The 26470-nt window shown below is 55.3% G+C and overlaps 12 protein-coding genes across 14 annotated transcripts; 6 read left to right on the top strand and 6 right to left on the bottom strand.

Moving 5' to 3' along the window:
- Window positions 1-49: 49 nt before the first annotated feature.
- Window positions 50-1733, bottom strand: H310_01592 (hypothetical protein). Its single transcript, XM_008864742.1, has 5 exons — window positions 1640-1733; window positions 1499-1595; window positions 1272-1440; window positions 960-1209; window positions 50-913 (listed from the first exon to the last, which is right to left on the bottom strand). The coding sequence occupies exons 1-5, from the start codon at window positions 1703-1705 to the stop codon at window positions 461-463; spliced, it is 1035 nt and encodes a 344-aa protein (XP_008862964.1). The 5' UTR covers window positions 1706-1733; the 3' UTR covers window positions 50-460.
- A 1101-nt stretch (window positions 1734-2834) lies between these two features.
- On the top strand, window positions 2835-5110 carry H310_01591. 2 transcript variants are annotated; one of them, XM_008864741.1, is made up of 4 exons: window positions 2835-2887; window positions 2956-3166; window positions 3235-4242; window positions 4300-5110. In XM_008864741.1, exons 1-4 carry the CDS (start codon window positions 2878-2880, stop codon window positions 4508-4510), a joined length of 1440 nt encoding a protein of 479 aa, XP_008862963.1. In that variant the 5' UTR covers window positions 2835-2877; the 3' UTR covers window positions 4511-5110. The 2 variants fall into 2 exon arrangements, with proteins under 2 accessions (XP_008862963.1, XP_008862962.1); XM_008864740.1 differs by having other exon boundaries at window positions 4297-5110.
- Window positions 4355-5471, bottom strand: H310_01590 (hypothetical protein). The gene has a single exon (XM_008864739.1). It carries the CDS (start codon window positions 4984-4986, stop codon window positions 4525-4527), a length of 462 nt encoding a protein of 153 aa, XP_008862961.1. The 5' UTR covers window positions 4987-5471; the 3' UTR covers window positions 4355-4524.
- Window positions 5472-5629: 158 nt separating this feature from the next.
- H310_01589 (hypothetical protein) lies at window positions 5630-6879 on the top strand. Its single transcript, XM_008864738.1, has one exon. It carries the CDS (start codon window positions 5662-5664, stop codon window positions 6301-6303), a length of 642 nt encoding a protein of 213 aa, XP_008862960.1. The 5' UTR covers window positions 5630-5661; the 3' UTR covers window positions 6304-6879.
- On the bottom strand, window positions 5630-8323 carry H310_01588 (hypothetical protein; the record flags this gene model as incomplete). Its single annotated transcript, XM_008864737.1, has 6 exons — window positions 5630-6587; window positions 6653-6804; window positions 6858-7014; window positions 7060-7203; window positions 7249-7975; window positions 8049-8323. The coding sequence occupies 6 exons, from the start codon at window positions 8321-8323 to the stop codon at window positions 6492-6494; spliced, it is 1551 nt and encodes a 516-aa protein (XP_008862959.1). The 3' UTR covers window positions 5630-6491.
- A 171-nt stretch (window positions 8324-8494) lies between these two features.
- H310_01587 (hypothetical protein) lies at window positions 8495-10124 on the top strand. Its single transcript, XM_008864736.1, has 8 exons — window positions 8495-8611; window positions 8660-8891; window positions 8944-9082; window positions 9148-9229; window positions 9283-9335; window positions 9385-9462; window positions 9509-9616; window positions 9667-10124. Exons 2-8 carry the CDS (start codon window positions 8672-8674, stop codon window positions 9893-9895), a joined length of 909 nt encoding a protein of 302 aa, XP_008862958.1. The 5' UTR covers window positions 8495-8611; window positions 8660-8671; the 3' UTR covers window positions 9896-10124.
- Window positions 10125-10384: 260 nt separating this feature from the next.
- H310_01586 (sulfate adenylyltransferase) lies at window positions 10385-13596 on the top strand. The gene has a single exon (XM_008864735.1). It carries the CDS (start codon window positions 10441-10443, stop codon window positions 13447-13449), a length of 3009 nt encoding a protein of 1002 aa, XP_008862957.1. The 5' UTR covers window positions 10385-10440; the 3' UTR covers window positions 13450-13596.
- On the bottom strand, window positions 10386-16774 carry H310_01585. Of its 2 annotated transcripts, XM_008864733.1 has the most exons (6): window positions 16718-16774; window positions 15766-16559; window positions 15292-15715; window positions 14499-15216; window positions 14275-14444; window positions 10386-14220 (listed from the first exon to the last, which is right to left on the bottom strand). In XM_008864733.1, the coding sequence occupies exons 2-6, from the start codon at window positions 16529-16531 to the stop codon at window positions 13617-13619; spliced, it is 2682 nt and encodes an 893-aa protein (XP_008862955.1). In that variant the 5' UTR covers window positions 16532-16559; window positions 16718-16774; the 3' UTR covers window positions 10386-13616. The 2 variants fall into 2 exon arrangements, with proteins under 2 accessions (XP_008862955.1, XP_008862956.1); XM_008864734.1 differs by lacking the exons at window positions 10386-14220; window positions 14275-14444 and having other exon boundaries at window positions 14445-15216.
- A 1808-nt stretch (window positions 16775-18582) lies between these two features.
- On the top strand, window positions 18583-19862 carry H310_01584 (hypothetical protein; the record flags this gene model as incomplete). Its single annotated transcript, XM_008864732.1, has 1 exon — window positions 18583-19862. A coding segment is annotated over one exon (1234 nt), but the record flags the coding sequence as incomplete, so codon positions are not given.
- Window positions 19863-20176: 314 nt separating this feature from the next.
- Window positions 20177-22451, bottom strand: H310_01583 (sodium/hydrogen exchanger 3). The gene is made up of 11 exons (XM_008864731.1): window positions 22267-22451; window positions 22143-22210; window positions 22009-22072; window positions 21764-21948; window positions 21677-21718; window positions 21287-21614; window positions 21190-21244; window positions 21077-21132; window positions 20776-21020; window positions 20623-20724; window positions 20177-20565 (listed from the first exon to the last, which is right to left on the bottom strand). The coding sequence occupies exons 1-11, from the start codon at window positions 22418-22420 to the stop codon at window positions 20305-20307; spliced, it is 1560 nt and encodes a 519-aa protein (XP_008862953.1). The 5' UTR covers window positions 22421-22451; the 3' UTR covers window positions 20177-20304.
- An 82-nt stretch (window positions 22452-22533) lies between these two features.
- On the top strand, window positions 22534-26324 carry H310_01582 (hypothetical protein). The gene is made up of 6 exons (XM_008864730.1): window positions 22534-22933; window positions 22987-23067; window positions 23126-23709; window positions 23779-24454; window positions 24511-24630; window positions 24687-26324. Exons 1-6 carry the CDS (start codon window positions 22574-22576, stop codon window positions 24789-24791), a joined length of 1926 nt encoding a protein of 641 aa, XP_008862952.1. The 5' UTR covers window positions 22534-22573; the 3' UTR covers window positions 24792-26324.
- Window positions 24959-26337, bottom strand: H310_01581 (hypothetical protein; the record flags this gene model as incomplete). Its single annotated transcript, XM_008864729.1, has 2 exons — window positions 24959-25075; window positions 25138-26337. 2 exons carry the CDS (start codon window positions 26335-26337, stop codon window positions 24959-24961), a joined length of 1317 nt encoding a protein of 438 aa, XP_008862951.1.
- Window positions 26338-26470: the final 133 nt, after the last annotated feature.

The raw sequence follows: 26470 nt of genomic DNA, 5'->3' as shown, positions 1-26470 counted from the left end.
ATATCCGGAAGAACGACACGCGAGACGATGACGTAGCCACACGAGGTCAATCCATCGCGATGGCTGCAACTCCTGTCTCCATGACACTTCCGCATGCGAAGCTGTCCCAGGATGCCTTGTGTTCATGTGCCGTACTTCGCCACGACGTCACTCGTTGTCGTGTTTGACAGAGTTACTTTATTGAGCATCCCACTTCAACTAACACGCAACTGTTTCGAGTACGACGCTTGCTTCGGAGCCTCTTGAATGAAGTTGAAGGCGATCGCGCCGGAGGACGCTTGCCAGTTTTGAACGGCACCTGCATGATCACTCTTCGGACGGAGCTGCCCATGTTGGGGTTGTGAGTTTCACGACAATTTGACTGTAGCAAGCGTACAGTAAAACCTGCGTGACCTCGGCCGTTTTAGGACAGTGACAACAGGGTTTACGTAAGGAGCAATTCACGAGTAGCGCGATAAGCTTAGTTGGCGAGCTTAAGTGTTGCGACTGCCATTTGCAATGCGCCATCAAATGTCTTGTTGCCGCCGATGAATCCGCCTGCATGGACGAAGGTCCCGCCTTCAATACCAGACGCGGCAACGAGGTCTCCGTCGCGAAGTCCGCGCCACGCGGCGGGCAGTCCCATGCGCAACGCGAATTTTCCGTCTTCGACATTAACAGCTTGGATGCGCCACATACCGCCCGTCGAGTCTTCGTACAGAACAAACTTGATTTGGCCAGAAATGAGCAACTCCGCTTCGATGTCGTACAGGTGCGCCTTCCACGGGCAGTACGCCAGCGTCATAATTTCGCCAGACTCGTGCAGCTGAAAGCGGCTCTTGAGTGCCGCTTCCACGATCGATCGCGCCGGCAGCCATGCCTCGTAGTAGTACAGCACGCGCTCGACAAATTCGGACACGGTCAAGGTCATGGCCTACACAAACTGGGATGATCCAAGTGAGTTATGGTCCAATACGCACCTGGTGAAAGCGGCCGTTTACAAAGTCGTCCGACTGACTTTCGTTCCACCGCGGGTTCAGGTAGCCGACCCGAGCGCTAAGGGACGTCGTGATCGAGTAGTTGGTCGTTCCGGACGCGACTTCCACACCGTTGTCGATCCCGTCAATGTGTTCCACGAATCCCTTGTACATCTTCTTGTACATAACCTCCAGCACGTTTTCGGACAGCGAGTGGTCGCAAATGGTTTGTAGAATGTCACGACCAAAGTGCCTGCCACAAGTGAACGCCCGTGTCAGTCTGAAGATCAGCATCATGAGTAGCATGCCACGCACTTGTATACAAGCCCAGCGCTCGACAACTTGATGTTCTCGCCTTCTAGGGTGTCCGCGAACGTCTTTTGGTGATGGTCCAACCGGATGCGACTAAAGTCATATTCACCGCCGACATCGACCACGGCTTCGCAGTGCGATAACTTTTCCAAGTCGCGCGTGCGCAAAATGGCTACAACGTAGAAAGAGCATGTGGTAAGTCAACATGGACACAAAGGCGCGGAGGTTACCGTGCGATTCAAAGCGTGGCAACATCTTGAGGAGTGACACAGCCAGCGCTTCGTCGCAATGGAACGTGCCATTGTGCGTCCCAATGTACTTCATGCCCTGGCGACAAACGATGACACGATGCTTGTGAAGACGATCGATACCTGGGTCACGGCGGACACCACCTTGGCTTGCTGTACTTTCAGGAGGGTCTTGGGCACGCTGCTCATGGTACGATGTTGACGAGTGAGTTGGTGGTGCGGTGGACACAGTACAATAGGGCATGGCGTCTCGAAATACCTTAAATACACTATTTCAAGCAAAAGGTGGCAAGTGGCGTTTTCGAGAGGTAAAAAGCACCAACGGCGATTCCAACCGAAAGCGCCGCGGTCCGTTATTGTCACCGCAGATGGCGTACAATCGAATAAAAATGTCGTTGCAGGGTGTACGTACGAGCGTCGACGTTCGCGAGCTCCGATACGGGGGTACAGTCTCCCTAGGGTGAGCGTGCAGGGTGTGTACGATATTGAAGTCCATGTATTCATGTGCGATTCAAAAGTTGGGATTTTTCGAGTTGTAATGGTCGACAACCAAAATGTGGAAAATGTGATAAAATCATCGAGAGGGCAATTCTTGTCGTGCCCCAACAAAATTCCACCATCATCACGATTCCCACTGGAGTGACCCAACGAAAGCAGAGACCCGCACGAGAATCGTCGATGTCCGGTCCACAACGTCACGTTCAGGCGGAACTTACCAAACAACGACCTGGAACGAGGATAAGCAGGCGCGGAATGGATAGACCTCACACGAATTCCGCCGTTTGTTACACCAAGTGTGTAACTTGGAATTCGTCAATTGATTTGGATCAGAAATTGTCCCGATGCATACAACGCCTCGAGTGCGCTGGTGCAATGCACATGGGACGCCCCCGCTGTCCCGCATGAAGTCTGTCTCTGAGAAGTTCATCTCCACGATAGCGCATCGTGCGCGGGCAGCCCGTTCGTTGCGCGGCGCTTTGTTGCTTAGGTAGGATGTCGTGGGTGGGTGCGGATGGCCAAAGTTTGGTGATGAAAACCCTTGACGATGGATAATAAAAGCAAGATGTTTCTCGTGGTAAATGTCGGCGACACGATCGGGCGATTCAAACAGTTCTTGGTTACGACCACATGCACATAATGCTTATTTATATTCGATTGTAACTCATTGGATTGATATTCCAAGGTAATTGTCACAGGAATGGATGTTGGGAATAAAAGTAGGATGTTGCATGTGATATACGTGGTCGTCCTGATAGCTTGAACCGAGGTATACAATTTGGTCATATCCAGCATGTTACTCATGGGAAACGACGGTGAGCACAAATTGCACATGCTTGGCACACCTCATTCCCAATCACTCGATGCTGGACGGTGAGCAAGCGATGTTTCTTGAGGGATCGATGGGCATATTGTCTCATGCACGACGGCTCCTTCCTTAGGTCACACGCCAATGGAAGCTGTGCAACCAGTCCGCGTCAAGTACATCAAGTTCACGTCCGCGATGGACGTGGCGCTGCTCGAGCTCATTCAGTTGCACAAACCGATCTCGGCAAAGCATGGAACGCGACTCGCGATGTGGGAGCGCGTGGCACGAGACTTTGGTGCGCAAGTGTTTGATAACCCCTTGGCTTGCAAGTGGCAGATCTGTCGGTACGTTCCACGGTTGGGTCTTGTGTGGTGAGGAACATGCAATGATGGATGCTGGCGATGCAATTCAGGGATCGAGGCAATCTTCTCCTTCGGTGGTTCGACGATGGCAGGTTCGACAAACTGTTCAAGGACGACAGCGAAGCACGGAACAGGAAGAAGGAGGCACTGCTGCAGTCGTTGCGCCAGGCTTCCTCTGTGAAGCAAGGCAGCACATCACCGCCGTCGCCGACCAAGTCTTCGTCCGCGGCATCACCGACGCATCCTCGCCCGCAGGACAATACTCAAACCCTCCACGAGCCAAAACATCAACCTACGATCAGTCTCATACCACGACATTCAACGATGTTCTCCACTGCATCATCTCCTCACGCGTCATCGACGACGCAACGCAGCGCGAAGTTTCCTCCGTCTCCGAGCCACCTCCATTTTCGCCCACAACAGGAGTCTTCTCCAAATGGCGTGCCGTCGCCTCCGATCCACCTCCCGTCTCTCAAAGCACAGGCTCCTCCCGCGCAGCCCGCCGCTCTACCCCACGTAGGTGCCACGACTGCTTCACCCCCGATACCCTCCATCGCACACCCCACTGCCATGCTATCCATGGGGGCGTCGTCGTTGTCGAGTGCAGCACGAACGAAGTCGCTGCACGACCAACAACAGTCTCCCAACACGCCGTTCAAAGCCGAGGGAACTGCCACGACGGAATCTCACCAAGTAAATCACTTACCAGCGTTGGGGTTACCATACTCGCACCGTCGGCAGCACCCATCGCCACCACACTTGCCATCGCTCGTCCATCCCAACCACCCATCTAGCATGTATCAACATCATTCAACCGCCGCCGCGTTGACGGCACCGTCATCACGGAAGCGCAGGGGGCCACCGTTTGACGGGTCGTCGTCTGGCTTGGATGCGACTGCCGCCCAGCTGCTTCGCATCGTCGAGCAGAAACTGCAGGTCGACATGGACATGCGGCGACGAGACCAGCAACTTCGTGCGCAAGAACTGAATATGCAGCACCAACTCATCGACTACTTGGACACGTCCAGACACACTCGCCGCCAGCGCCGCCGCATCATGTACATCGACCAGGATGGATGATCATGGATTGTCTGAATGCGATGTGTGCGTAGCAGCAGAAACAGCGGCGCTTCGTCGACCGACGTGGCCGTGAACGACGAAGACGACCAAGACGACCAAGACGATGGTGGGGCAGCGGCGCGGCTACTGGAGCTGCTCAAGCACAAGATGCAGTTTGACATGGCACATCACGCCGCCGAAATGGAACTCCGTGCCGACGAAGTCGAGCTCCAACGCCGCGTGCTGGCGTTTTTAGCCCGATGTTAATGGTGATCTTGACGTTACTTCTCCTGTCGTTGATTCGTGGCTCCAAATCGTCCGTTCGTTGTCGGTTTAGCATCGTTGTCGTTTTCAAAGTCCCGATAGACGGTCGTCGACGACGAGGTGGTTTGTGTGGTGGCGGCGCGCTCCAGTTTTTCTAACAGGTGCTTGATATTGGACTGGATCGACGTCAATTCTTCGTGCGTTTGGTTGTAGTATTCGTCGCCGTCGTCGGCAGCAGTGCCCTTGTCACCACGGGGCCGCCGCCCGCCACCAACAGCCTTGTCATCAGCAGCAAAGAATCGAGGCAAGTCTTCGTCTTCACTCACTTCGCCGTCTTCGATCTCAGGCAGGTCTTCCGTCATTTTCGCCGAAAACGACTTGCATCGAGTCGCCAAGTCTTGCAGCGCACATGACAGCTCGAGCTCGGCGTCTTCGTCGACTTCGTCCACGCTGTCGTAGCTCGCGTCGAGGACGTCCATTGTTCGAGGGGCCAAAATGGACGGTGTGCTCAATTCGCCGAATGACACATTTCTGCGCTCTTGTGCGACACATCCACTCGTGCAAGCTATTTTCGGGCCTCGATGAGTCTAATTTTGCCCACGATGCTGCTGATGTTGTACACGATGGACAGCAACTCGGTCGTGGGTGTGCCACCAAGCTGGAGCACAGGCGCTAACACCACTAGAAAGACTGCAGCGGATAGGAGACGCATGGAAACAGGTGAAAGCGCGTGAATCCTTCACGATGACATCGTGGGCATGGACGCAATGGACACGGACCGGATTCCTCCTCTTCACGTTGGGTTCAACTCCATCATAAACGGACTATAATCCATCCGCCAACACAACTGGAAAGGACAGCATCGCTGGCACGGAGCGCAGTCCTATCTTGGCGATGCTGCTCGGCCAAGTGTGGCTGACGCGAAGGGCTTCATCGGACCGGTCTGACGGCGTTTATTCCCTTGGGAGCTTCATTCATCGTCTGTGTGCGTGCGAATAAAAAACGAAATTCATTTTATTGCTTCTCGACGATTGAACATACACATAAGAGGATTTTTTTATTCGATGATGAATATTTTTATTCCGAAGCCGCTGCGAACCAACAACCCTCAGTTTTGGTTTTCGCATATCCACCACCCCCACACACACTGCGCCATGGACGCCGAACACGAAGTCGACCAACTCGCCGCCGAAGCTGAGGCAATCGAGAGCAATGAAGGCCAAGAAGTGGACCAAGAAATCGAAGACATGAAGCGACGTGTGCTGGAAATGGAAGAGGAGGCACAGAAACTCAACCAAATGCACAGCCACGTCCAGTCGCAAATTCCAAAGGAACACCAACCCCCTGCAGCGCCGACCGCGGCGCAGCAAGCGGTGATTGACGAGAACTCCATCTACATTGGACAAGTCGACTACGAATCTACACCGGAAGAACTGCAAGCACTATTCCAAAGCTGCGGGACAATCAACCGCGTGACTATCCTGTGCGACAAATTCACGGGGATGCCCAAGGGATATGCGTACATTGAGTTTGCAAACCACGATGCCGTCGAAAGCGCTTTGCTTCTCAATGATACGACGTTCCGCGGGCGACAGCTCAAAGTGACTCCCAAACGTGTCAACGAACGTGGCTACAACTACGGAGGACGTGGCGGCCGCGGTGGTCGCGGCGGTTTCCGCGGTGGACGAGGTGGCGGACGAGGAGGGTACGCTCCTCGGGGTCGAGGCGGTCGTGGTCGCGGGGGCCGCGGGGGTCGCGGCATGGGTGGATCTGGTTACCACCCTTACGGCTATTAAGCCGGAATGTGCATTCGCACGGCCCATCACTCCATGCGGGACACCTTCCTCGCTGCATCCAGCGGCGTTGACATGCGCGCAAAAAAGAAAAAGAATGTAAAAGAAAAGAAAAAAGAAACTACGACGTGCGAGGGTGTCGTCCTGTCAACGCCAAAAAAGAGAGCAAAAAAAAGATCGTAGGATTCGAACTACTTCTTGGGGCGTTTGCCCGATGCCGCGCCGCCGCTGCCTGGGGCCGCCGCCGACACCAAGACCTTGCGTTTGAGTGCCGACCCGCCCTTTTGCTACACAATGTATCAGCGAATTCAATCTCTCTCCACCCAACGTTGTCATCTGCCTCGTAACGTACCGAAATTTTGGACGAGTGGCCGGGAGCAGCCGACAATGGCGTTGCGAGTGTACTTGCGGCAGAGGAGGGAGCACCTGCAGTTCCTGCGGCGGCATCTGCCGCGACAAACGTGTCCGGAATGTGGACGGTGGCGCGCGGAACATGCGGAACTCCTGTCCGGCCATTGAACGATAAGAAATGGTTGAGCTGTGTGCAAGGGACTTGCCTGTGAGGGCCGTGAGTTTGTCTGACATGACTTGAACCTCGTGGACTTTGGCTGCAAGTGCCTTGCGCAGCGCAAAGAGCGACAGGATGTCCTGCCGCAGCTTGTCGAATAGGTCGCACACTGGTTTGGTCGGCATCGGCCGCGCGGGCACCCCAAACTACACCGTCTCAGTCTCCTAAACGAGGAAATGCGACGGACGTACCTCTTCCAGCATGAGCGACATCTTCTTGACGAGTTTCGCGCTGAGCCCCATCTTTTGCGCTGGCAGCACTTGCGACGTGCTGCGAAAGTACACACCGCTGCCAGGCACGTCGCAAGAGATCTGGGTCCGTGCGTCGGCAAGTTCCTACAGACGACAAACAGTTTGACATGACACCGAACGACGCCGCACCTTTTTCTTCTTGGCATCGACCTTCAACACTGCTTTCTTCAGTTGCTGCTCGACTTGACGCAGTTCTTCCTGCAGCTTCTTGATCGCGGTTTCTTCAGCGTTCGATCGGTTGAACAGGAGCTCGAGCGTTGCTTTGCGGTGCTTTTCGTACGCAATCGGGAAGCGATGGGACGATGGCGGTGGTGCGGATTGAGGTGTACTTGTGGGGCCACTGGGGGATGAATTTGAAGCGTCGTTCGAGACCTTGGCTTCATCGTCCACTGGTTCAGCCTTGATCTCGTCGGTGGGGGCGGGCTCGGCGACTGGTGCAGGTGTTGTCGCGGCCACTTCGACCTTGGTGACTTCAACGTGGTCGCGCTTGATCTGGCGCGCTTCAGCGAGTAGGCGCACGACTTCGTAATACCAGTACTTGATGTCTTCCATGGACCGAGGTACCTTTGACGGCGCGACGAATCGATCGGCGATCACAACCCACCGCAACTCGTAGCGTTTGCATAACTCCCACAGGTATGTCGTGTCAGAGAATGTCCACGGCGTTGGAATCATCGGATCGCGATCGGGACCAAGGATCTTGTCGAACTCGTCCTTTGTACAACATGTTGGGAGGTCAATTGTGACGTTGAAGCGGGCAAACGGGTATTCTAGTGTTTCGGGAAGTGACGACTTGACCCAATGGGTCAGGACGAGGCCATCCGTTCGCGCAGCATTCAAGAAATCTCGTCGCACCCTGCGGGGACATAGTGCCGTCAAAGGGTTGTTCGTGTGATCAACGACGTCAGAGCTCTGAATAAGAAACGCACCACTTGTTCCGGAGCCCAGGTCTTTGTGATAAGAGCGACTTCTTCATGGGGAGGTTGTTTCCTGGCATGATCGAGACATGGTTGCGACGTCCCAAACTTTGCGGTGACACCCCTCCTCCGAGCTTGCTTTCTTGTAGTAGTAGCACTTCACGATGCAATCCTTTGAACTTGTTCTTTGGCTTTTCTTCTTTGACAGAGCCCTTGGACGGTGGTGGGGTCGTGCCGCCGCCGCTCGCACCGCTCAGGCCGCCGAGGATGTCCGATACATCCCCCATATTTTAATATGATATTGGGTTTTAGAGGATTCCACAGAATGGGATTGTAACACATCCGTACAAGATGAACAGTAGCAAATGTACGGCTTTATAGTATTAAATATATTTTTTAATGTACGAAACCATACTATATACATTAACCAGTCCATTGTTCTCATTGGCTGAAAACCCCCGTGCAAGGTAGGATCGCGACTCTTTGGACACAGCCTCGAAGATCGCGTCTGCCCAACCCACTACCGCAAAGGACGCGACGACACCAGCGGATACCTCCGTCGATCCAGCCACAACGTACATCTCGATAGCCATGACGTTCGCGTGAAATTCATGAGTGTGTAGGCCGCATTCCACATGGACAGGTACTCCGACTCAGAAACTGGTGCGAATCGAGAGAAAGGGGGAAAGAAATCATGGACGGCGCATGAAGATCAACAGATCGTCAAGCTCGTGGGTCAGCTCGGGTGCAAGAATTGGTCCAAGCTCGCCAAGATCCTGAACGAAGAATGCGGAAGCAGGAACGGTGTCGAGCGAAGTGGGAAGCAGTGCCGAGAACGATGGCACAATCATTTGGGTATACAAGAGATGACGACGAGCATCCATTTCACGACATCCATTTTACTTAGATGCATCAATCACGAAAGGTCCATGGACAAAGGAAGAGGAGGTGCTCCTAGTTGCTGCCCATGCCGAGCACGGAAACCAATGGAGTAAGATAGCGAAACTCTTTCATGGACGCACGGACAACGCCATCAAGAATCGATGGTACCGACCATTCCTTGACTATCGACCATTTGCTTCAACATTTCAACGAATTTGTGTATTCCCAGGTTTGCCAAACAGCGACGGGAGTCTCGCCGTAGTGTGAAAGCTCAGATGACAAGGACGACAACGCCGCCGTCGGCGTTTTCGGTTCGAGTTGCTCGATTTTTTGCTGCATTTTGCCATATTCACTTGGATTCTAGGACTCGGACGAAGCGCAGCTTACGCCACGCCACACGACCCACGACCGCGTCCGGTAGGTCCTGTCCATCTTAGCGCGAACGCAATCCTCATACATTGCCCAGAGCGTTGTGCTCAGAGTACGGCGGTATTTCGCCGAAGCCTCAGTCATGGATGCAGCATCCCCTCTCCAAGCATGACATGTACGATATCGCCTGTGTTCACTTGCATCACCTCGCCTTACAACAGCGACCACTGCTTGACTTCGGCGGCGTGGAACCAGGAAGTCCCATATCTGTCCGCATCCCTTTCTCTCTCTCAGCATCACGCTACTCCATGGCGAGCGTTGCACCACACGTATGGCTAGATGATGTGGTTGGGACAGTATTCAAGTGCCATTTGTGTAGCTTGGATGAGATGGGCACGTTCGACTTGTCCATGATGCCCGACGACGATGTCGAGAATGCCATGGACGCAAGTGCATACTCCTTTTCGATGCCACATATTTGTGCGACCAGGCCAACATCACCAGCAAGAGACGTCCACCAGCGTCGCGATGTCGCTCCACCCCTTCCTGGGAGCGGGTTCCCCTTGGTGGAAATAGATTTAGATTGGACAGATAAAGTCTTGATTTGAGCATAGCCTCTCGACTTTGATTCCTTTCTTTCATCCGACACCACCACTCCGTCAGAAGTGTCATGTCAGCACGACAGTTCGCACTTGTCGCCGTGAAGGGGCACATCCAAATCAAGTTGCAACGTGAGCCTGCAGCCAGTATCCCAACCATTAGTCCCCACAGTTAACAGCCTAGTTGGCCTTCTTGTCCGCCGCCGAGCGCCACCGACCTGGCCAAACCAACCGCCGCACCAGCCATCCTTCTAAAGTGCATGGTGTGCGATGTCGATACAAATGAAACTATAGAGGATACGGATACGGTTGATGATTATGACGAACTTTATGACGAGTCAAATATTTTTCTATAATCGTAATGAATATATTCTTCGTGTCAATTTTAAGGATTGTTGTTTTGAAGTTGACCTCTTGAATTTTATTTTGATTCGATCGGTGTCCGGATTATTATCCGGTCGATATTTTACACAACACCAATGAAGATCGAAGGATCGGTGCCGTTGTTCATTTGCAAAGTTGGCGGGATCGGTGGGCCACCCTGGGTGACGACGATGCGAAAGGAGATCCAGTACACGTCCGTGAAGCTCACGGACGATGATGGAACGGGACTGGAACCCATGGACGTGAAGATGACTCAAGAAGTCCGTCCAGCAAGTCGATTGTCTTGGGTACGAACCGCCCTCTGGTGGACATTGATAATTGCCCCCTACTTGGCACTCGCTGTGGTGTTGATTGCGCCACTTCCGGACACGAATGGAGAGTTATGTGCTTCCCAGCGCCTGGAAAAGCTCGACATGAAGCGCAATGTTTTCTACGATGAATCAGTAGTGAGCGAGAAGACTCGGTTTGCTGCCATCGGACAAAAAGGCGCAACTATTTGGATGACAGGACTTTCTGGAAGCGGAAAGAGTACGATTGGGCGAGCTTTGGAAGCCAAATTGATCCACGATCGCATCCAAGTGTACCGCCTCGATGGCGACAACGTGCGAATTGGTCTGAATCGCGACCTCGGGTTTTCCGCGGCCGATCGACAGGAAAGCGTGCGGCGCGTTGGCGAAATGGCAGCTTTGTTTGCCCAATCTGGCACGATTACGATCGTCGGCCTTGTGTCACCATACCGCGCCCATCGGGACGACGTCCGCGACATTCACAAGAAAATGAACATCCCGTTCTATGAAGTGTTCGTGGACACACCACTCAGCGTCGTCATGGCGCGCGACATCAAAGGATTGTACAAGAAGGCTGTGAGTGGCGAGATCAAAGACTTTACCGGCGTCTCGGCGCCGTACGAGGCGCCTTTGCACGCCGACTTGACTTTGTTTACCCCCAACTCGACGTTGGATGCCGAAGTTGCGACTGTCTATTCCTTTCTCAAGCAGAAGGGTTTGTTGACTGGGGTGGACGCGCTTCCAAGAGGGTACCCTGGCGTAGCTGTGGCCGATGGGGGCAATGCCGCTGCCCACTTCGACACGCTGTATCCGACGGCAGTCACGTCCTCGACGGCACCGGCGGCTGCGGCGCCGCGCGTGTTGCTCCGCGACGAAGATTTGCACTGGGTACAGGTCCTGGGCGAAGGATGGGCGTCTCCTTTGCGCGGCTTCATGCGCGAAGGGGCTTACTTGCAATGCCTTCACTTTTCTTCGGTCGTGTTTGACGCCGACAACTTGACTGCGGGAAATCTAAATCCCCATAGCACGACCAACTTTTCCGAGTATTCCACCGCCGATGTCGGCCGCGGTACCCGCGTGAACATGCCGATTCCGATCGTCCTACCCGTGACCAAGGTCACCAAGGCTGCTATCTCGACTGCCGCCGACGGAGGCATCAACCACGTCGTGTTGGTGACCCGCACGGGCGAAGAGGTTGCAGTTTTGACCAACCCGGAGGTATTTGATCACCGAAAGGAAGAGCGCATCACGCGCACGTTTGGCGCGTACGACAGGGGGCACCCGTACGTTGACATGATTCAAAAGGCGGGAGACTTTTTGCTCGGTGGCGAAATCCAACTGCTTCAGCGGGTCATGTACAACGACGGGTTGGACAAGTTTCGACTGACACCGTCCGAATTGCGCGCTAAATTTGAAGCGCTTGGTGCGGACGCCGTCTTGGCCTTTCAAACGCGAAACCCGACGCATGCCGGCCACGCGTACCTGATGAACCAAGGACGACAGTGGCTCCTCGACCAAGGGTTCAAGAATCCCGTCTTGTGGCTGAGTCCTTTGGGCGGATGGACGAAAGAAGACGATGTGCCGCTCGACGTTCGAGTCCACCAGCACGAAGCCATCATAAAAGATGGTATGCTTGACCCGGCGTCGACAGTCTTGTCAATTTGGCCGTCCCCGATGGTGTACGCCGGCCCGCGGGAAGTGCAGTGGCATGCCAAGAGCCGGAAGAACGCCGGCGCATCGTACTTTGTCGTGGGCCGCGACCCCGCCGGCATCAAGCGTTCGGACCAGCCGGACCAAGACATGTACGCCGGCGACCACGGACGATTCGTGCTGCACTTGGCGCCGGGCATGGAGCACATGAACTTGCTCAGCTTCCCCAAGGTGTACTATGATAAAACAGACCACAAGATGAAGCCCATGACGGATAAGAGTCGCAAGCGTGATTTTCTCTCGATCTCGGGGTCTAAAATGCGGCACATGGCGAAAATGGGCTTTCAACCGTGTACGGACATTCCAGACACTTGGGAATCGGACCCGACCTGTGTCCCCCCCGGCTTCATGGTGCAATCCGGGTGGAATCTCATGGTCCAGTACTACCAACGCATGACAGACCCGTCGTATCTCCAGTACTCGATCCCTTTCCGACCGTTTATCTCGAAAGCGTCGTCGGTCGCGTCCACGGGGGACAACGCGGTCGTTGGCACGTTGGGCTTTGAACTGTCCGTACTGGATGCCGCCACGGGAGCCAAGGTGTCGCCGTGGCACGACATTCCTCTGTATGTCAACGCGTCCGTGGTCAACTTCGTCGTCGAGATCGAGAAGGGTCGCATGGAAAAGATGGAAGTGAACAAGCGACTGCCGTTCAACCCGATCAAGCAGGACGTGACCAAGACGAATCACACACGGTACTACTTGTACGGCGTCCCGTTTTTCAACTATGGGATGTTGCCGCAAACGTGGGAAGATCCGTCGATGAAGGACGCGGCCGGCCACGGCGGCGACAATGACCCCTTGGACGTGATTGAAATCGGGACCGCCACGCTGCCGATGGGGTCGGTGCATCCTGTCAAGGTCCTCGGTAGCCTCGAGCTGATCGACCAAGGCGAAGTGGACCACAAGATCGTTGCGGTATCGATCGATGACCCGCTTGCGAGTGTCATTCACACAGTTGACGATCTCTCTGCACACCGTCCCCATCTTGTCGAGCAGTTGGTCGACTGGCTCAAAAACTACAAACTTCCCGAAGGCAAACCCGTCAACGTCCTCAGCCAAGACACCATGACGAATGCGACGGACGCGCTCGCCATTGTTGCCGCCACTCATGGGCGATGGCAAGCGCTAAAAGATGGGGCGATTGCCAACCCTGGCTTTTGGCTGGGACCGACCCAATGAAGGTGACCACTAGCCTCTCACAACACCTCCATTATCCAGTTTTGAAAACGATCCATGTCCTTTGGGATGCAGGTTGAAAAGATGCCGTTGACACAGTCATCGAGTATGTGCAATACAAGATAATACCATACGTAGTTTCAACTCACACCGAATCGAAGTCGGTCTCTCTAGATGCTGTACTCGTCGCTCTCGACGAGCGGCGGGGCCTTGAGGTTCTTGGCACTGTTCTGGTGCAACAGGAGCTGCGCCTCAAAGAGCGCAGCCTCCGTGTCTAGCTTTACTTCGGGCGTAAAGTCAAAGTCCTTGAAGAGCCGCTTCTCGTCCTTGACACGGCTGCTGCTACTTCCGGCGGGCTGCGGCGGCGGCGCCATGCCCTTTTCAATTTCCGTGATCTCTTGCTCCGTGAACGTCGTGGGAAAGTTGGACGTGTCTGGCGGCGCGTTGGCCGTTTGCGTGTCGATCCGGGGCTTGAACGGCGCAGGGATTTCCTTTCGATACAACTTGCCCCAGTCAATCGCGGAAAAGAACGGATGCTCCATGATCTCCTTGTCGCCGCGGGGGCCGCTGCCGAGGCGCTGGTTCGGGTCCTTGCACAGCAGCCGCTGAATCAAGTCGCGCGCTTGCGGTGAAATGTACTCGGGAATGATCAAGTTGCCGCGCAAAATGTTGTGGAATAACTGCTTCTTGTCGTTCGTGTAGTACGGAGGCAAACCCGTGAGCAACTCAAAGAGCAGCGCGCCGACCGAATACCAGTCCAGGGGGAATCCATGCCTACCAACCACCCCACTGGTCACACACACACACACGACAGATTTCACTTCGTACCCCGACCGAGACAGCATCTCCGGTGCCAAGTACATGGGCGACCCGCAAAACGTGTTGGCCGACGAATGATCTGCCACGCCTTCCTTGGAAATTCCAAAGTCCGTCAGGAGGGCGTTTCCATCCAAATCCATCACGACGTTCTCGGGCTTGAGGTCTCGGAACACGATGCCCTATCGACAAACACTGTGAGGGCACAACATCACAAGAAGCACGGATTGCCAGACTTTGGAGTGCAAGTGCGACAGCGCCAGCACGATTTGACCGATGTAAAACGCCGCTTCGGGTTCCGTAAATGCCTTGCGACGCGTCAGAGTCGACAGCAAGTCGCCGCCTCCGCAGTATTCCATCACGAGGAAGAGGCGGTCCTGCGACTGGAACGCGTAGTACAAGCTGACAATATATGGGTGGTCCGAACACGCCTGGAGCGCGGCCTTTTCTGTGTGGATGTACTGCGCCTGGTTTTTCTGCACAATCGCTTGCTTATTGTACGCCTTGAGCGCAAAATACTTGTCCCGGTTCGCGCCCTTCCCGCGCACCAAGTACACTTTGGCAAACGCCCCGCGACCCAGCACCTTGATGAACTCAAAATCCCGCGGCCCGAGCGCCAAACTTTCGTGGTACTTGTTTTTGAACGTCACGTGCATCTCTGTCTTCTTCGTGTCATCCGTGGGATCGATGACCGGCGGCGGGACCAACGGTTGCGTCGACGGCGTCGCCGACTTGTCGCCGCTGCCCAGTAACACACGAATGGGATGTCCGATTGGCGAAATGTGCAGTGGAAGCGACCCGGACGCGTTCGGGACGTCCGTGCGGGCGCCGTACGCGATCAAGAGCTTGGCGCAAGCAATGTTGCCGCCCTCCGCGGCCAAATGCACCGCGCCGTTCCCGTTCTGGTCCGTCGTGTTGGGGTCCGCACCGGCCTTGAGCAGTTCTTCGACGCAGCTACAACACAATGGTCAAGGGAATGTGGTTCCATCAAGTTGTTTCAGAAGCGAAAACAAACGATGACAATCATACCCGGCGTGGCCTTCCATGGACGCCAAATGCAGCGGCGTCAAGCGATCCGCCGTGCGCGCGCCGACGTCAGCGCCGCGGCTGCACAGTTCCGCGACAGCCTTGGGGAAGTTGTTGCGAGCAGCAAGATGCAACGCCGTGTACTGGTTGATGCCGACCCCGTTGACGTCAATCACGTTGTTCTGGAGTAGCGTTGCAATTAAGTGGGAATTGCCGACTTCGGCTGCGTCGAAGAGTTGGATCTGCTTCTTGCGTAGGTCGCGCAAGTCAAGCATTTGCTTGGGTACGGCCGCAGCCCCAAACGCCACCGACGCCGCGCGGGCTAGCGACGAGTTTCGCGGCATCGACATGGTATCGCGGGACGAATTGAGGGCGGAGGACGAGGTTGGGTCGACGGCGGCGCCGCTCGTTTCGAGTTGATGAATAACTACAGACAATCGACGAGCCGTCAGGGTGTGAATGGTAGTTTACACTTACTCTGGTCTTTTTGCGTGAGTTGCTCGCGGAGTTGCCGGTTTTCTTCGAGCAATTGTTTGATCACGACGTCCTTCGGGTCGGACGATTGCTCGGCGCCACGGACAATATCGTGGCTGTCCCACAAGCTCGGACGGGAGTAGTCCTGCGGCCCATCGCGCTGGCCTGTCACGTTAGATGCAAACGCGGACGCTTCTACTTGCGCGGGAGTGGGCTTGAGCTCAGGCGAGCTACCGTCGCCATTGCTGCCGCGAACACCGGATGAGCCCAAAGCAACCACGTGAGCCTTGATCGATTTGATCCAATCTTCGCACTCTTTGATCGTGTTTGCATGCGCAAACATGCGCTTGTCACCTGTGTTGATCTCGAAGCAATTGGCTTTGTTGTCAATGTTTGTTTTCTTCACAACTGTCTCGGACGTGAGCTCCAACTGGCCCTTAAAATGCGCCAAGTCCTGTTCCTCTTCCTTCTTCTTGGAAAAAATGCCGCCGCCCACTTTGTAGTAGCACAATTTGCCTTCTGCCAAGACGAAGAATCGCTCCCGCCAATTCGCGAGCGCATCAATCGCGCCGATCGACCGCTTCGTCAAGTACCCTGTCTTAGACGAGATGAAGTCGGTCGACGAGATAGGTTGTCCTGGTGCCCCAAGCCCGCTGTTGCTCCCCGACTGAGTCGTCAGGTCGTGACTGCTACTTCGACCCTTCCACGACTGACTCTTCGGCGCCGCCCCGCCGTACCGTCTATCGCCTAATTCAGAGTTGCGTTGCATCCTTTTGTCGTGTCGTCGCACGCGGTCTCTACGAATTCAAACAGAGATTGGTGGGGTGACTGGGGGTGGTTGCTTTGCAATCACAACACACGCCGTCGGGATGCGGGGTCTATCGACGGAGCGTCGCGTCGATAGATGAGCGCTCCCAAGGGGAATCACCACGCATACACAAGGAGCGCTCCTTACCTCAACGAAGAAGGTGTCACTGAGCGGGAGATGCCCAAGGACGTCGGTCGGCCGGAGAACGAACAAGAAGTGCGTCACCTCCTTTCACAGCAGTATGAAAACCTCTCAAAATACATACTATTCGATGTTCAAGGGTTTGATGGTAACCATTTCTGCTGCTCGCTTGTGACCTGACGGGAAAATCGACGGACGTCCCCAGCATAAAATCCTGTACCATCCAAGCGCTTCTCTTCCTATACTGCGAGTGCATGCACCCCATGCATGTTGCCTCGGCCGTGGAGGCACAACGGTAAGGTCGCGCGCGGCACAGTTCAGACGTCGTTTCGTGTGTGGAATTGTCGTCCGTACAATTTATCCGGATACGTTGCTGACGTTCAAAAATCCCGAGGCAGAACGTCGTTGAATAAATAGCTGGTTGTAAAAAATTGCCAAAAACCTTCACCAATGGAAATTTTTCAACTGAATTTTTTTTGCCGGGACAGTAAAAGCATGCCGTGGTACATAATTGACACAAAGAAATTTCTCCACTGTCTCTTCATCCAAAGAATTTATACAATATTCGACAGATACATCGATTGCTCCGCGCGGAACGCCACCTGAGGATGGTACATCGTGGTCTACGGCGGCGATCGCGATGCCGTGGGAAGGTCAGAGGTCGCACCATGAGGCCAAGATCGACGTCGTTGTCGAAGGGACAGCGACTCGGTCTCCCGCGATCCACGTGGTAGGAGGGAGTATGCCGACCAGGTGGTCTTCCATCTGTACATGTACTGCAAGAATCCAGGAGTCGCACGGAGCTCTTCCGTCGGCGCTGCAAACTCCAAGTGTCGACGTGTTGGCGGAGTGGTAATGCTTGCATACCCTTGCGTGTGCCTGCCTAAGCGAGCTCGTCGTATAACTTGGGAAATTTACGACGAGCGCTAAAGTCCTGTCCCGAGCTCGGCGGTTCGTTTGGGCTTGATGGTTTCGTAAGATGTGATAAGTTGAGCGCGCGTCTTGGTCGCACGCGCATGTCCTGACAGTCTGTGTTACTCTCTCATGGCGTCAAATGTCCAGCCCATGGTGGGAATCACGCCTTGCCTAGTGGCAGAGTTCATGCTGTTTCGGATAGTCGGGCGAGATTTCATGGCGCGCATGCTCCACCGTTCCACAGCTGCTCGGGCAATGTTTCAAAGTCGTGTGTCGCAATGCCGAGCCCGTCGCAACGAGCCCGAACGGCATGGAAGGACTTGCTGGGATGCCGTACGAAATGTGGTCGGCTACGCATGTTGCCGTGCTCTGATCTTTGCATGGGAGTCTTGTTCCGACAAACCAATTGCCCAGACAGCTTCAACGATCTGCCGCTACCATGGTGCAGCATCCGAGATGGCACCAAGCAGATGTGGCCTGGAACACGTCGGTGTGAGTCCCAGATGGCATCGATCGACATTGCCTCGATATCCACGTCCCCATGTCCCAGGCAATGCCGGTCCTCGCCGCGACACGCGATAGCCACGCCCTTGACGACCACCTCGCTCACGGCGCCGTTCGTCCGGTTGCCGGCCGCGGGCTAGTTCAACTTCGAAGAGAACGTTCCTGCGATGTGTCGTTGACACTTTTTCATCGACCGGCACACAAGACGACTGTACTGCCCTCGCGAGGAGGCGGGTGGTATCACGTGGAAGCGGAAAGTAGATTCGCGCATTCGACGACGCTCCGTCGTCGTTCTCTCGCGCTCGCTGCCGCGCCGCCCGAACCATCGGCGACGAGTTTCTACACCCGCGAGGAAAATATGTTGTGGGTGTTTCGACCGCTGATTGGTCCATCCATTGCATACTTCGAACTTCGATTCATGCCCTGGGCGCTTGGACACACACACTTGATTCCAACGCGAGCAGCACCATGCTCGTGTCGCAGCTTCCATCGCTGCATGGGCAGTGCGTCGATGCAGTGTACAGCAGCGACGACGACGATGCGCTGATGGATTCTCCTCCCGCGTCGTACCGGCGTCGACGCTTCTTCAAGAGCGATCTCTCCACGTACGAGGAAATGTACTCTCGAAATGCGACGGGCAGACGACTTGGCCGGTACTCGCTCCAGGGCAAGTTGAAGGCGGATCGCCCGACGATCATGTCCTCCTGCGGTGGGCCTCAGAACGATACCGTCGACACTTCGATGCAGTCGTGTCCTACGTCAAAACAACTCTTGCGGCGGCGCTCGGCGAGTGATTCGGAAATGGACGACCCCGCGTCGGATGAATTCAAACAACGTAGCAGTAGCTTCAACGACATGATGCAACGGGCATCGAACTGTCCGGAAGTGATGCGACCGACAGTCATCGCAACCGACGAATTCAGCTTCTTTCGCCGTCGGTCGGGCAATCCACGAAGAGGAGGGTCGTCCCTCACGTCGTCACCCACAAGAGCCTCGAATGCAAGCAAGGTATCCCCTGAGAACAAAGTGTCCGACACGAAATCTGACGTGGCAGTGCGCGCCAACTGTCCGCTCGATCCCGTGGACGCCACCGACGAGACCGAGCTACTCTCCCCGCTCACTCACGGGACTGCTCCCCGCGACTCCACCTCGACTTTGCATCCCCGCGAGTCCCATCTCCACCCTCGCGACTCTTCATTCTGCGCATCCAACGACGGGTCGACCTCGTACCAACCCGTGGCGATCCGCAACAGTGTCAGTAACAACATGAACGTCGTCCGATTCGTCAGCGGGTACAAAAAAACCAAGTCTGCCAGCGCGTTGCACCCGCGCGGCCATGGGTCAGCGTCGACGCGGTCGAGTTTAGATGGTCGGTCGTCGGTCGACTCGGTGCGCAAGTCGGCGCGGTACAAGAAGCAAGGGTGCGCAATGCTCGAATCCGGCTTGAACAAAAAGCTCCACGACGCGCGGAATCGCATCCCGCTCGAGTTTCGCGACGAACTGAGCCACTTGCTCGAGAAACCGTACGTGGCCAAGCCCAAAACAACGCAAAAGTCTGTCCACTTCAACGCAGACGCGAATCGCGTTCTCGTCTTTGAGTGGGAAAGCGACGACTCGTCCAGCGACTCGAACGACGACAACGACGTCGAGGCTGCCGCGGTGACGCCCTCCCTCGTCCACTTGTAGTGTTTTCTATTTAACTTTTCAGTCTAACTTAACGTTTTCATACCCAGCCACGACACCACAGCTGCATGAACGAAGGTTGTTTTCATGATCTGCCGTCTTGCGGCCATGCATCGGAGAATGGTATTTACGATCGTGCATCCTGGTGCTTCCGCATGGCGAGTTTTCGCGGCGACTCGTGGAAGTATAGATAGGATCTATCATCGGCGGCTGGAGGACATTGGCGACCTGGCAGCACCCAGAGACGCCAGTACTGCACGCTTGTCGGTGCAATGGAAATGTGTCCGCAGCCGAGCTGCCCTGAGTTGTCTGTAGCATGTCAGGCATGTGCATATTGCCATCGGTTGCATCATCGCAGCCACATTTGAAAGACACACCCATGAATATTCAATGTGAAGCACTCGACTACTGGCGGCATCTCACTGCGCTTTCTTGATCGTGCGCAGCGGCTCGTGTCGGACCTGAACGCCATGGCGTTGCCAACGTCACTCCTAGTGGATGTTGGCAAAGTCGATGCCGTCTTCGTCTTCGTTGTGGACTGAAGTCACTGGGGCCGGCGCGCGCACTTGGCTGTCGTCGTTCTTGCTCGACTCCTCTTGGTCGCTTGCCGCAACAGCAGCTTTCGACACGTTCCCGTCCACGTCGGGGTGCATGTGCGTGAAGAAGGGGACCAAGTACTTGGCGTCAAACTGCAAAATGCGCATACGCTTCATGGGGCGAACGTTTTGATCGATCTCGAGTTCTTCCGTCGGCTACAAGAACATGTCGTGAGTTGCAGTGCTAAAAATGCGAGCAGCGCTGGGACGCACGGTGAGGCGCTTGATCTTGAAGAAGTTCAAGACGGGCACGGTCGCGCCGCCGCCAATGAAGAGCGTGACGAGCACAATCACCATGGTCACTGTAATGATTTCCTGGCCAAAGTCACGTGGTCAGCGTCCCCCAGCCACATCATCTAGACGTACTTGTCGCTGCAACTCATTCGGCCACTCCAACGCAAGCGCAAAGCAGAGCGCACCGCGGAGACCGCTGAACCAAATCATGTGCTGCGTGGCCAACGGAATCTTGCGCTCTTCAGTCTTGCGCGTGTTGATCAGGTACGTCAGCGGGTACACGTGGAGCGCACGACCGACGAGGCACGCAACCAACGTGCACACGGCAAATCCCAAATGAAACCCTTCTTCGAGTGAAAACACCGCCAACCCCAAGTCTAGACCACACACGCGTGGATGAGGAGGTCCATTGCACACGGCTGGGCTGGCATACTGAGGAAGATGGTGGCTTCCGACACATACGAGATCGCATTGAAGAACTTGGCGACCCTATGACACACACCGTCGTCAGCACACCAGCATGCAGGACGACTCAAGAGCACGTACGACGCCTTGCCTTCGTCGCTGAGGTTGTTACACGTGTAATGCTTCATCGAGATCCCTGGAACTCCCGTCAGGACATTCCCTTGACAGCGCCAAGTACCCGTGAACAAGATTGCAACGACGCCAGACAAGTCGACGACCGTGCACACTGCGAACGGCAAGTACGTGAACATGATGTAGACGCCAATTTCTTGGTAAAGACACCCCTTGAAGTTGTAGTGTTTGAAGAGCAGCGCCGACAGCATGCCAAACACAATCCCGACCAGCGTCGACCCGATAAAGATGAAAGTAAAGTCGAAAATCGCGAGCGGGATCGCGCTCGCTGTGAACGAATTCCCGATAAACTTGGAGAACGAAGCAAACAGCACGATCGCGACGGCGTCGTTGAGCGAACTCTCGCCAAATACCAAGTAGAACAGCGTCGGCTCCTGTTCAAGACTCTCGATCAGGGTGGTACGCCATGATGTACAAGGGACAAGTCGTCGTGTACCACGCGAAGCTCTTGGAAGATGGCGAGCACCGACACTGTATCCTGTGGTCATGTCAACACACATAGAAGACGACGGCTGAGGTCTACCGTCGCACTGATGAGTGCTCCGAACGACAGCGACTCAGCCAACGTCATCTTGAGACTCGCGCCTGCATATCCCGCGATGTACACGATGACCCCGACGACAAAGCTCGAAATTGTCGTCCCGGCCACGGCATACGTGACGATCGCGGTAATATTGTCAAAGAAGAAGCGCCGCTTCATAGTGTATCCTGTGTGCATCATCACCAGGACGAGATGGATGAGAGGTAGTTGGGAAGAGGCGGTAGTACCTGAATTGAAAATGATGGGAGGCAACAAACCAACGAAGAAGATGCTCGGATCAAATGTCGCCAACTACGTATCCAATGGCATCGCAATGTCATCGGTGGACGACAAGGGCGAGCAGAGCGGTAATTGAACGTACGGATTTCGTCACAGAGTCCGTATGCATCAAATAGAGCACTCCTCCCATCATACCAACGAGGATTGTCGCTACGATGGGAATCGTTGACGACCTGAGTACCGTCGCAAAAGACGTTCGTTCGTACCTGCAGCTTCGGGAAGGAAGTACCAGTGCTTGTGGTGCGCCGCGTAGTTGCTGAAGAGGATCGACATGATGATGATGATCAATGTCGCAGCAAAGTAGACTGCGAACTCCTTCTGGGAGTGCATCCCGATCGAGTGCTCCGTCTCGCCGCCCATGCTCCACGTCGGTAAGTTTGGGATCGGGTCGTTTCCTGGCGGATCTCGTGAAACGGCCGAGAGGTTATTCGTTTTCGCAGTGAACGTGCATTCTCCCATACTTAATAATCTTCAACTTCCATCGATCGATTTGGCGCGACGCTTCAAACTCGAATGGCCGCCGCCCCGTCGATTGTCCCGCCCCTCGTGGAAAATGCACTTCGCGATGCCATCGCGTCCTTCCCAAAGGACCTCCAAGACTCACTGACAGAGAAATTTACGGCATACTATGCCAACCCCGAGACGGTGCACGTGGAACAGGTCGTTCAGAAACGCATGACCGATGCCCACGCACAGCGCTTGCTCTTCGCACCGACGAAGGATCATGCAGCATTTTATGTGCTCCTTGTTCAAGGACCACCAAAAGGAGCCCCCGAGACGCATCCTTGCTTCATCGTGTGTCAGCGATACCTGGCAATGTGGTACCTCTGCCACGCGCGGCACTGGTCCCTTAGCAGCGAATTCGTCCTTCACGTATGCAACAAGCCGTTCTTGCATAGATTGCTTCATTGTGGTGGTTTTCATAGGGTGGGCTGCATTCGCTGGTCGATCTCTTCACGCATGAGAATTTGCACTTTCGTGGCCAGGCCTTGGACGTGTTCACGCAGGTTGCACGTCAAACTCACTTCATTTACTGCGTCGCCTGAGCACGACCACCGTGCCTAGATCACAAGCAACCCCGACTTCGACTGGTTTCAACCCCCAACGTGTCCTGAGGCCAAGTCTTTGCACGGGAAGATGCTGCTTCTCGCCAACTCGACGGACTTCATCCGGGCGCTCGTCTCGAACAAGGACATCGCGGCCATGTCGCTGTATGCTCTTCAGATCCTAGCGTTTTACATGAGCTGGGTCCGCAAACTGTACTCGAAAGGCGAGTTGCGCCTGAGTTCGGCTCTCCTGGCCACGATTTCCGACTGGAAAACTACGGCCGCATCGGACGAAGAGCGCGAACTTGCCACCAACGTATTCGACGACTTCAACCGGTGGCCAGCCGTCGATGCACCAGCTACTGACAAACCGCTGACCAACGCCCTGCCAGTCTTCGAAGGAGTAGAGTACCCCAAAGAAACCCTGTACTTAAAACAAGCTCGGGACGCCCTCGTCGCCTCAGACTATGACCAGACTGTCTCGTTCACGACGGCGTTCCTTCGGGACACCCACGACGCCGCGTCAGCTGACCGCGTCCAAGCACTCGGCCTGCGAGGTCGTGCGCGATTGCTCCGTCAACTTGACCGCGCCGATATGAAAAAGTGAGTCCATTCAAGCCAAGAGTTGATTCGAATGCGCCAGTCTAAATTCGAGGGTGCTGCTGTTTACAGGGCAGTCGACGACACCAGCTCCGCGCTGGACATGTTGAATCAAGTGGCAATATCAACCACACAAGGAGACCGAGACACCAGCGTCCTCTCGCGAGTTGATTTAATGCTTGACAAAGCCACGATCTTGGCACAACATTTAAACTTATTCCGGCCGGCGCTGGCAGCATTGGAACTCGATGACGATACATGCCTATCTGCGGACGACGTGGCGGCACTAGACGCGAAGCGAATTCACGTCAAGTCACTCTGGTCGGACTACGAAGCGCTGCATGGCATGAAACATGCGAAGGAGCAGTCGATATTTGATGCGATTCTCCATCGTCGGGGACTCCATGCGACCGAACTGTCCCCGTCGTTGGTCCCATCACCAACGATGCATCGTTCCAAGCCAAGTGCGAGCGATAATCAGGAAAGCCACGACGATCATCGCCTCAAGGACAACGTTGACAAATCGGCGCCACCTACCGCAGACGATTCAAGCAATCAAGCGACTAACAGCGATACCAACTCTGGGCCTTTGCCTTGCGCGTCCACGACCAGACTGCGCCAGGTATCGTCTGTGGCCTCAAAGAACAAGGCCACTCCGAGCCATGCCGGCGGCTCTAAACAGTCGTGGATGACCCCCGTGGCCCGCAAGCTGCTCAAAAGCAAGCACGACCCCCACATGATGGCTTCGGTATACGTGCTATTCAAAGGACTTGCTTGGTCAGTTGACCTCATTGCTGCCTGTAGTTGCTCGAGTCCATGTCTGCTCAAGACATTGCGGCCGCGGTGTCGACGATCCTCAACCCAGACATTTTGCGCGGACTGCTGCAAGGCGCCGGCCTCGTGGACCCGAAGCACGCCCATGAAGTAAGTGCTCGGTGCCACAGTCTTCTCATGGCCACACGAATCTGCCTCCGTTCTAGGTGTTGAAGGCCCTGAACACTTTGCCGGCTCTGCCCCTCGTGCTCGAGTTAGCCGATCCAGACGTCGTGGCAGCCATGAACTCATTGACGTTGCACACTCCATAATAAATAGATGCTTCCCCTATGAACCTTCTTCGTTTTCTTCGTCGTCATCGTCGTCGATGGGGTCCCATCCCTCTGCATCGTCGAGCTTCCCGCGAACGGCCGCGGGCATGGGGATGAGCCCTTCCAATGGAGGTGACAATGGGGCGTTCTCAAGGCTTGGGGTCGTGTCAAGCACTTGCGTAGACATCGAGGCCGACGTGGCTTTCGCTTTGCCGCGGCCACGACGACCACCAGCGCCAGTACCTGCCGACGCCGTACTTGGCCGGCCTAGCCGACCACTGGTGCTTGCAACACCACGATTTCCTTGTGCCTTTGTTGCTTGAAATGGGACTGCGGTTGCTGCTACTGTTGCCGAAGACGGCGACGACACAGCGTAGAAGACGTTGCTCTGGGGCGACGTGTTGCCACCACTCATCATAAAGGCGGGCAAGGCGTTGTTGTAGCTCGAATTGGCGGCAGCTAGCATTTGCGAAAACGTCTTGGCTTGCGCAGCTTGAGTTTGCGCCTGGAGCTGGGCTTGGACTTGAGCTTGCGCCAACGTGAGCTGTCCGATCTGCCCCAAGCTCAGCTGCGCCGTCATGAACAAGTTGGGGTCAGTGAACATAGACTGCGAGTGCAAGATCGGGTTGGCCAAAGCGGCCGCGTTCAGTTGCGTGCGGCTCTTCGGCGACAGGGGACCCCGCAGGACATTATTCTTGCTGGTCCCGGCTCCACCGCCCCCAGGTCGGAGCCCCGATGTCGTTGTCAATGCCGACTTGCGGTTGCTTGGATTGGTCAGGGTAATTGCGTTGGCCACACCGGATCGACGCAGGGTGCGAAACTTGTCCTTGAGCTGGACGTTCGAGCGATCGTTGAACTGGACGCCAAGGTCTTTGTCCACGAGGATGAGGCTCCACACATTGCGTTGTCCGTTGTACTTCTTGACGCCGTCAATGAGCGCGCGTTCTTCCATGGTCGTGAACGGGCGGTACTTGCGGTGGTTCTTTCGGTTTTCAGTGTAGCTCGAGAGCTCGGGGCGGGTTTTAATCAACGTGCGCCACTTGTCCTTCAGATCGACGCCGGATCGACCGTGGAAGAGTGGTCCCAAGTGCGGGTCACGCAGGATGCTGCTCCACGGACAGCTGTCGTCGGCGTACCGTTGGACCCCGAGCACGAGCGCCGTGACTTCATGTGGGCAGTATTTCCGTCGCTTGCCCTTGATGCGGTCGCCAACGTTTTCGCACGCAAAGTCCGGCGAGTTTCGCGGGTACGGGAAGCTAGCGCTGGCCGCGCTCAGCTGCTGGGCCACGACGCTCGCACCCAAGCTCTGGGCGTGCTGGAGTTGTTGGAGTTGCTGCTGCTGGGCCAGCTGCGCGTGGTAGAGCTGAGCCGCGGCATTGACCGCGTGCAGCTGTTCATGCTTGGTCGAGTCGTCCTCGTCCATCATGGTAGCGCCTTCAACTTGAAGCAACTCTGGGTGGCGCGGTGGGGATGGGGTAGGCTTGGGGCTGCGGTAGGGCTGCGGCAACCCCCTGAGCGACTCGTCAAATGACGGGACCAGAACCATGCCGAGTATAGAAATTTCAAGTTTGTTCGATCCAGCCAATCCGAGAGCGGGGCCGATTCTTTTCCACCAATTTTATTGGGTGGGACCCCATACAAAAAGCAAGGTAATACAGGTCTCGCGATCGAGTTTCAAA

This window comes from Aphanomyces invadans, assembly GCF_000520115.1.
Source record: "Aphanomyces invadans strain NJM9701 unplaced genomic scaffold supercont1.2, whole genome shotgun sequence".
NCBI classification, from domain to species: domain Eukaryota; phylum Oomycota; class Saprolegniomycetes; order Saprolegniales; family Verrucalvaceae; genus Aphanomyces; species Aphanomyces invadans.
Note: the sequence above shows the minus strand (reverse complement) of the source record. Positions and strands in the feature narration are given on the sequence as shown.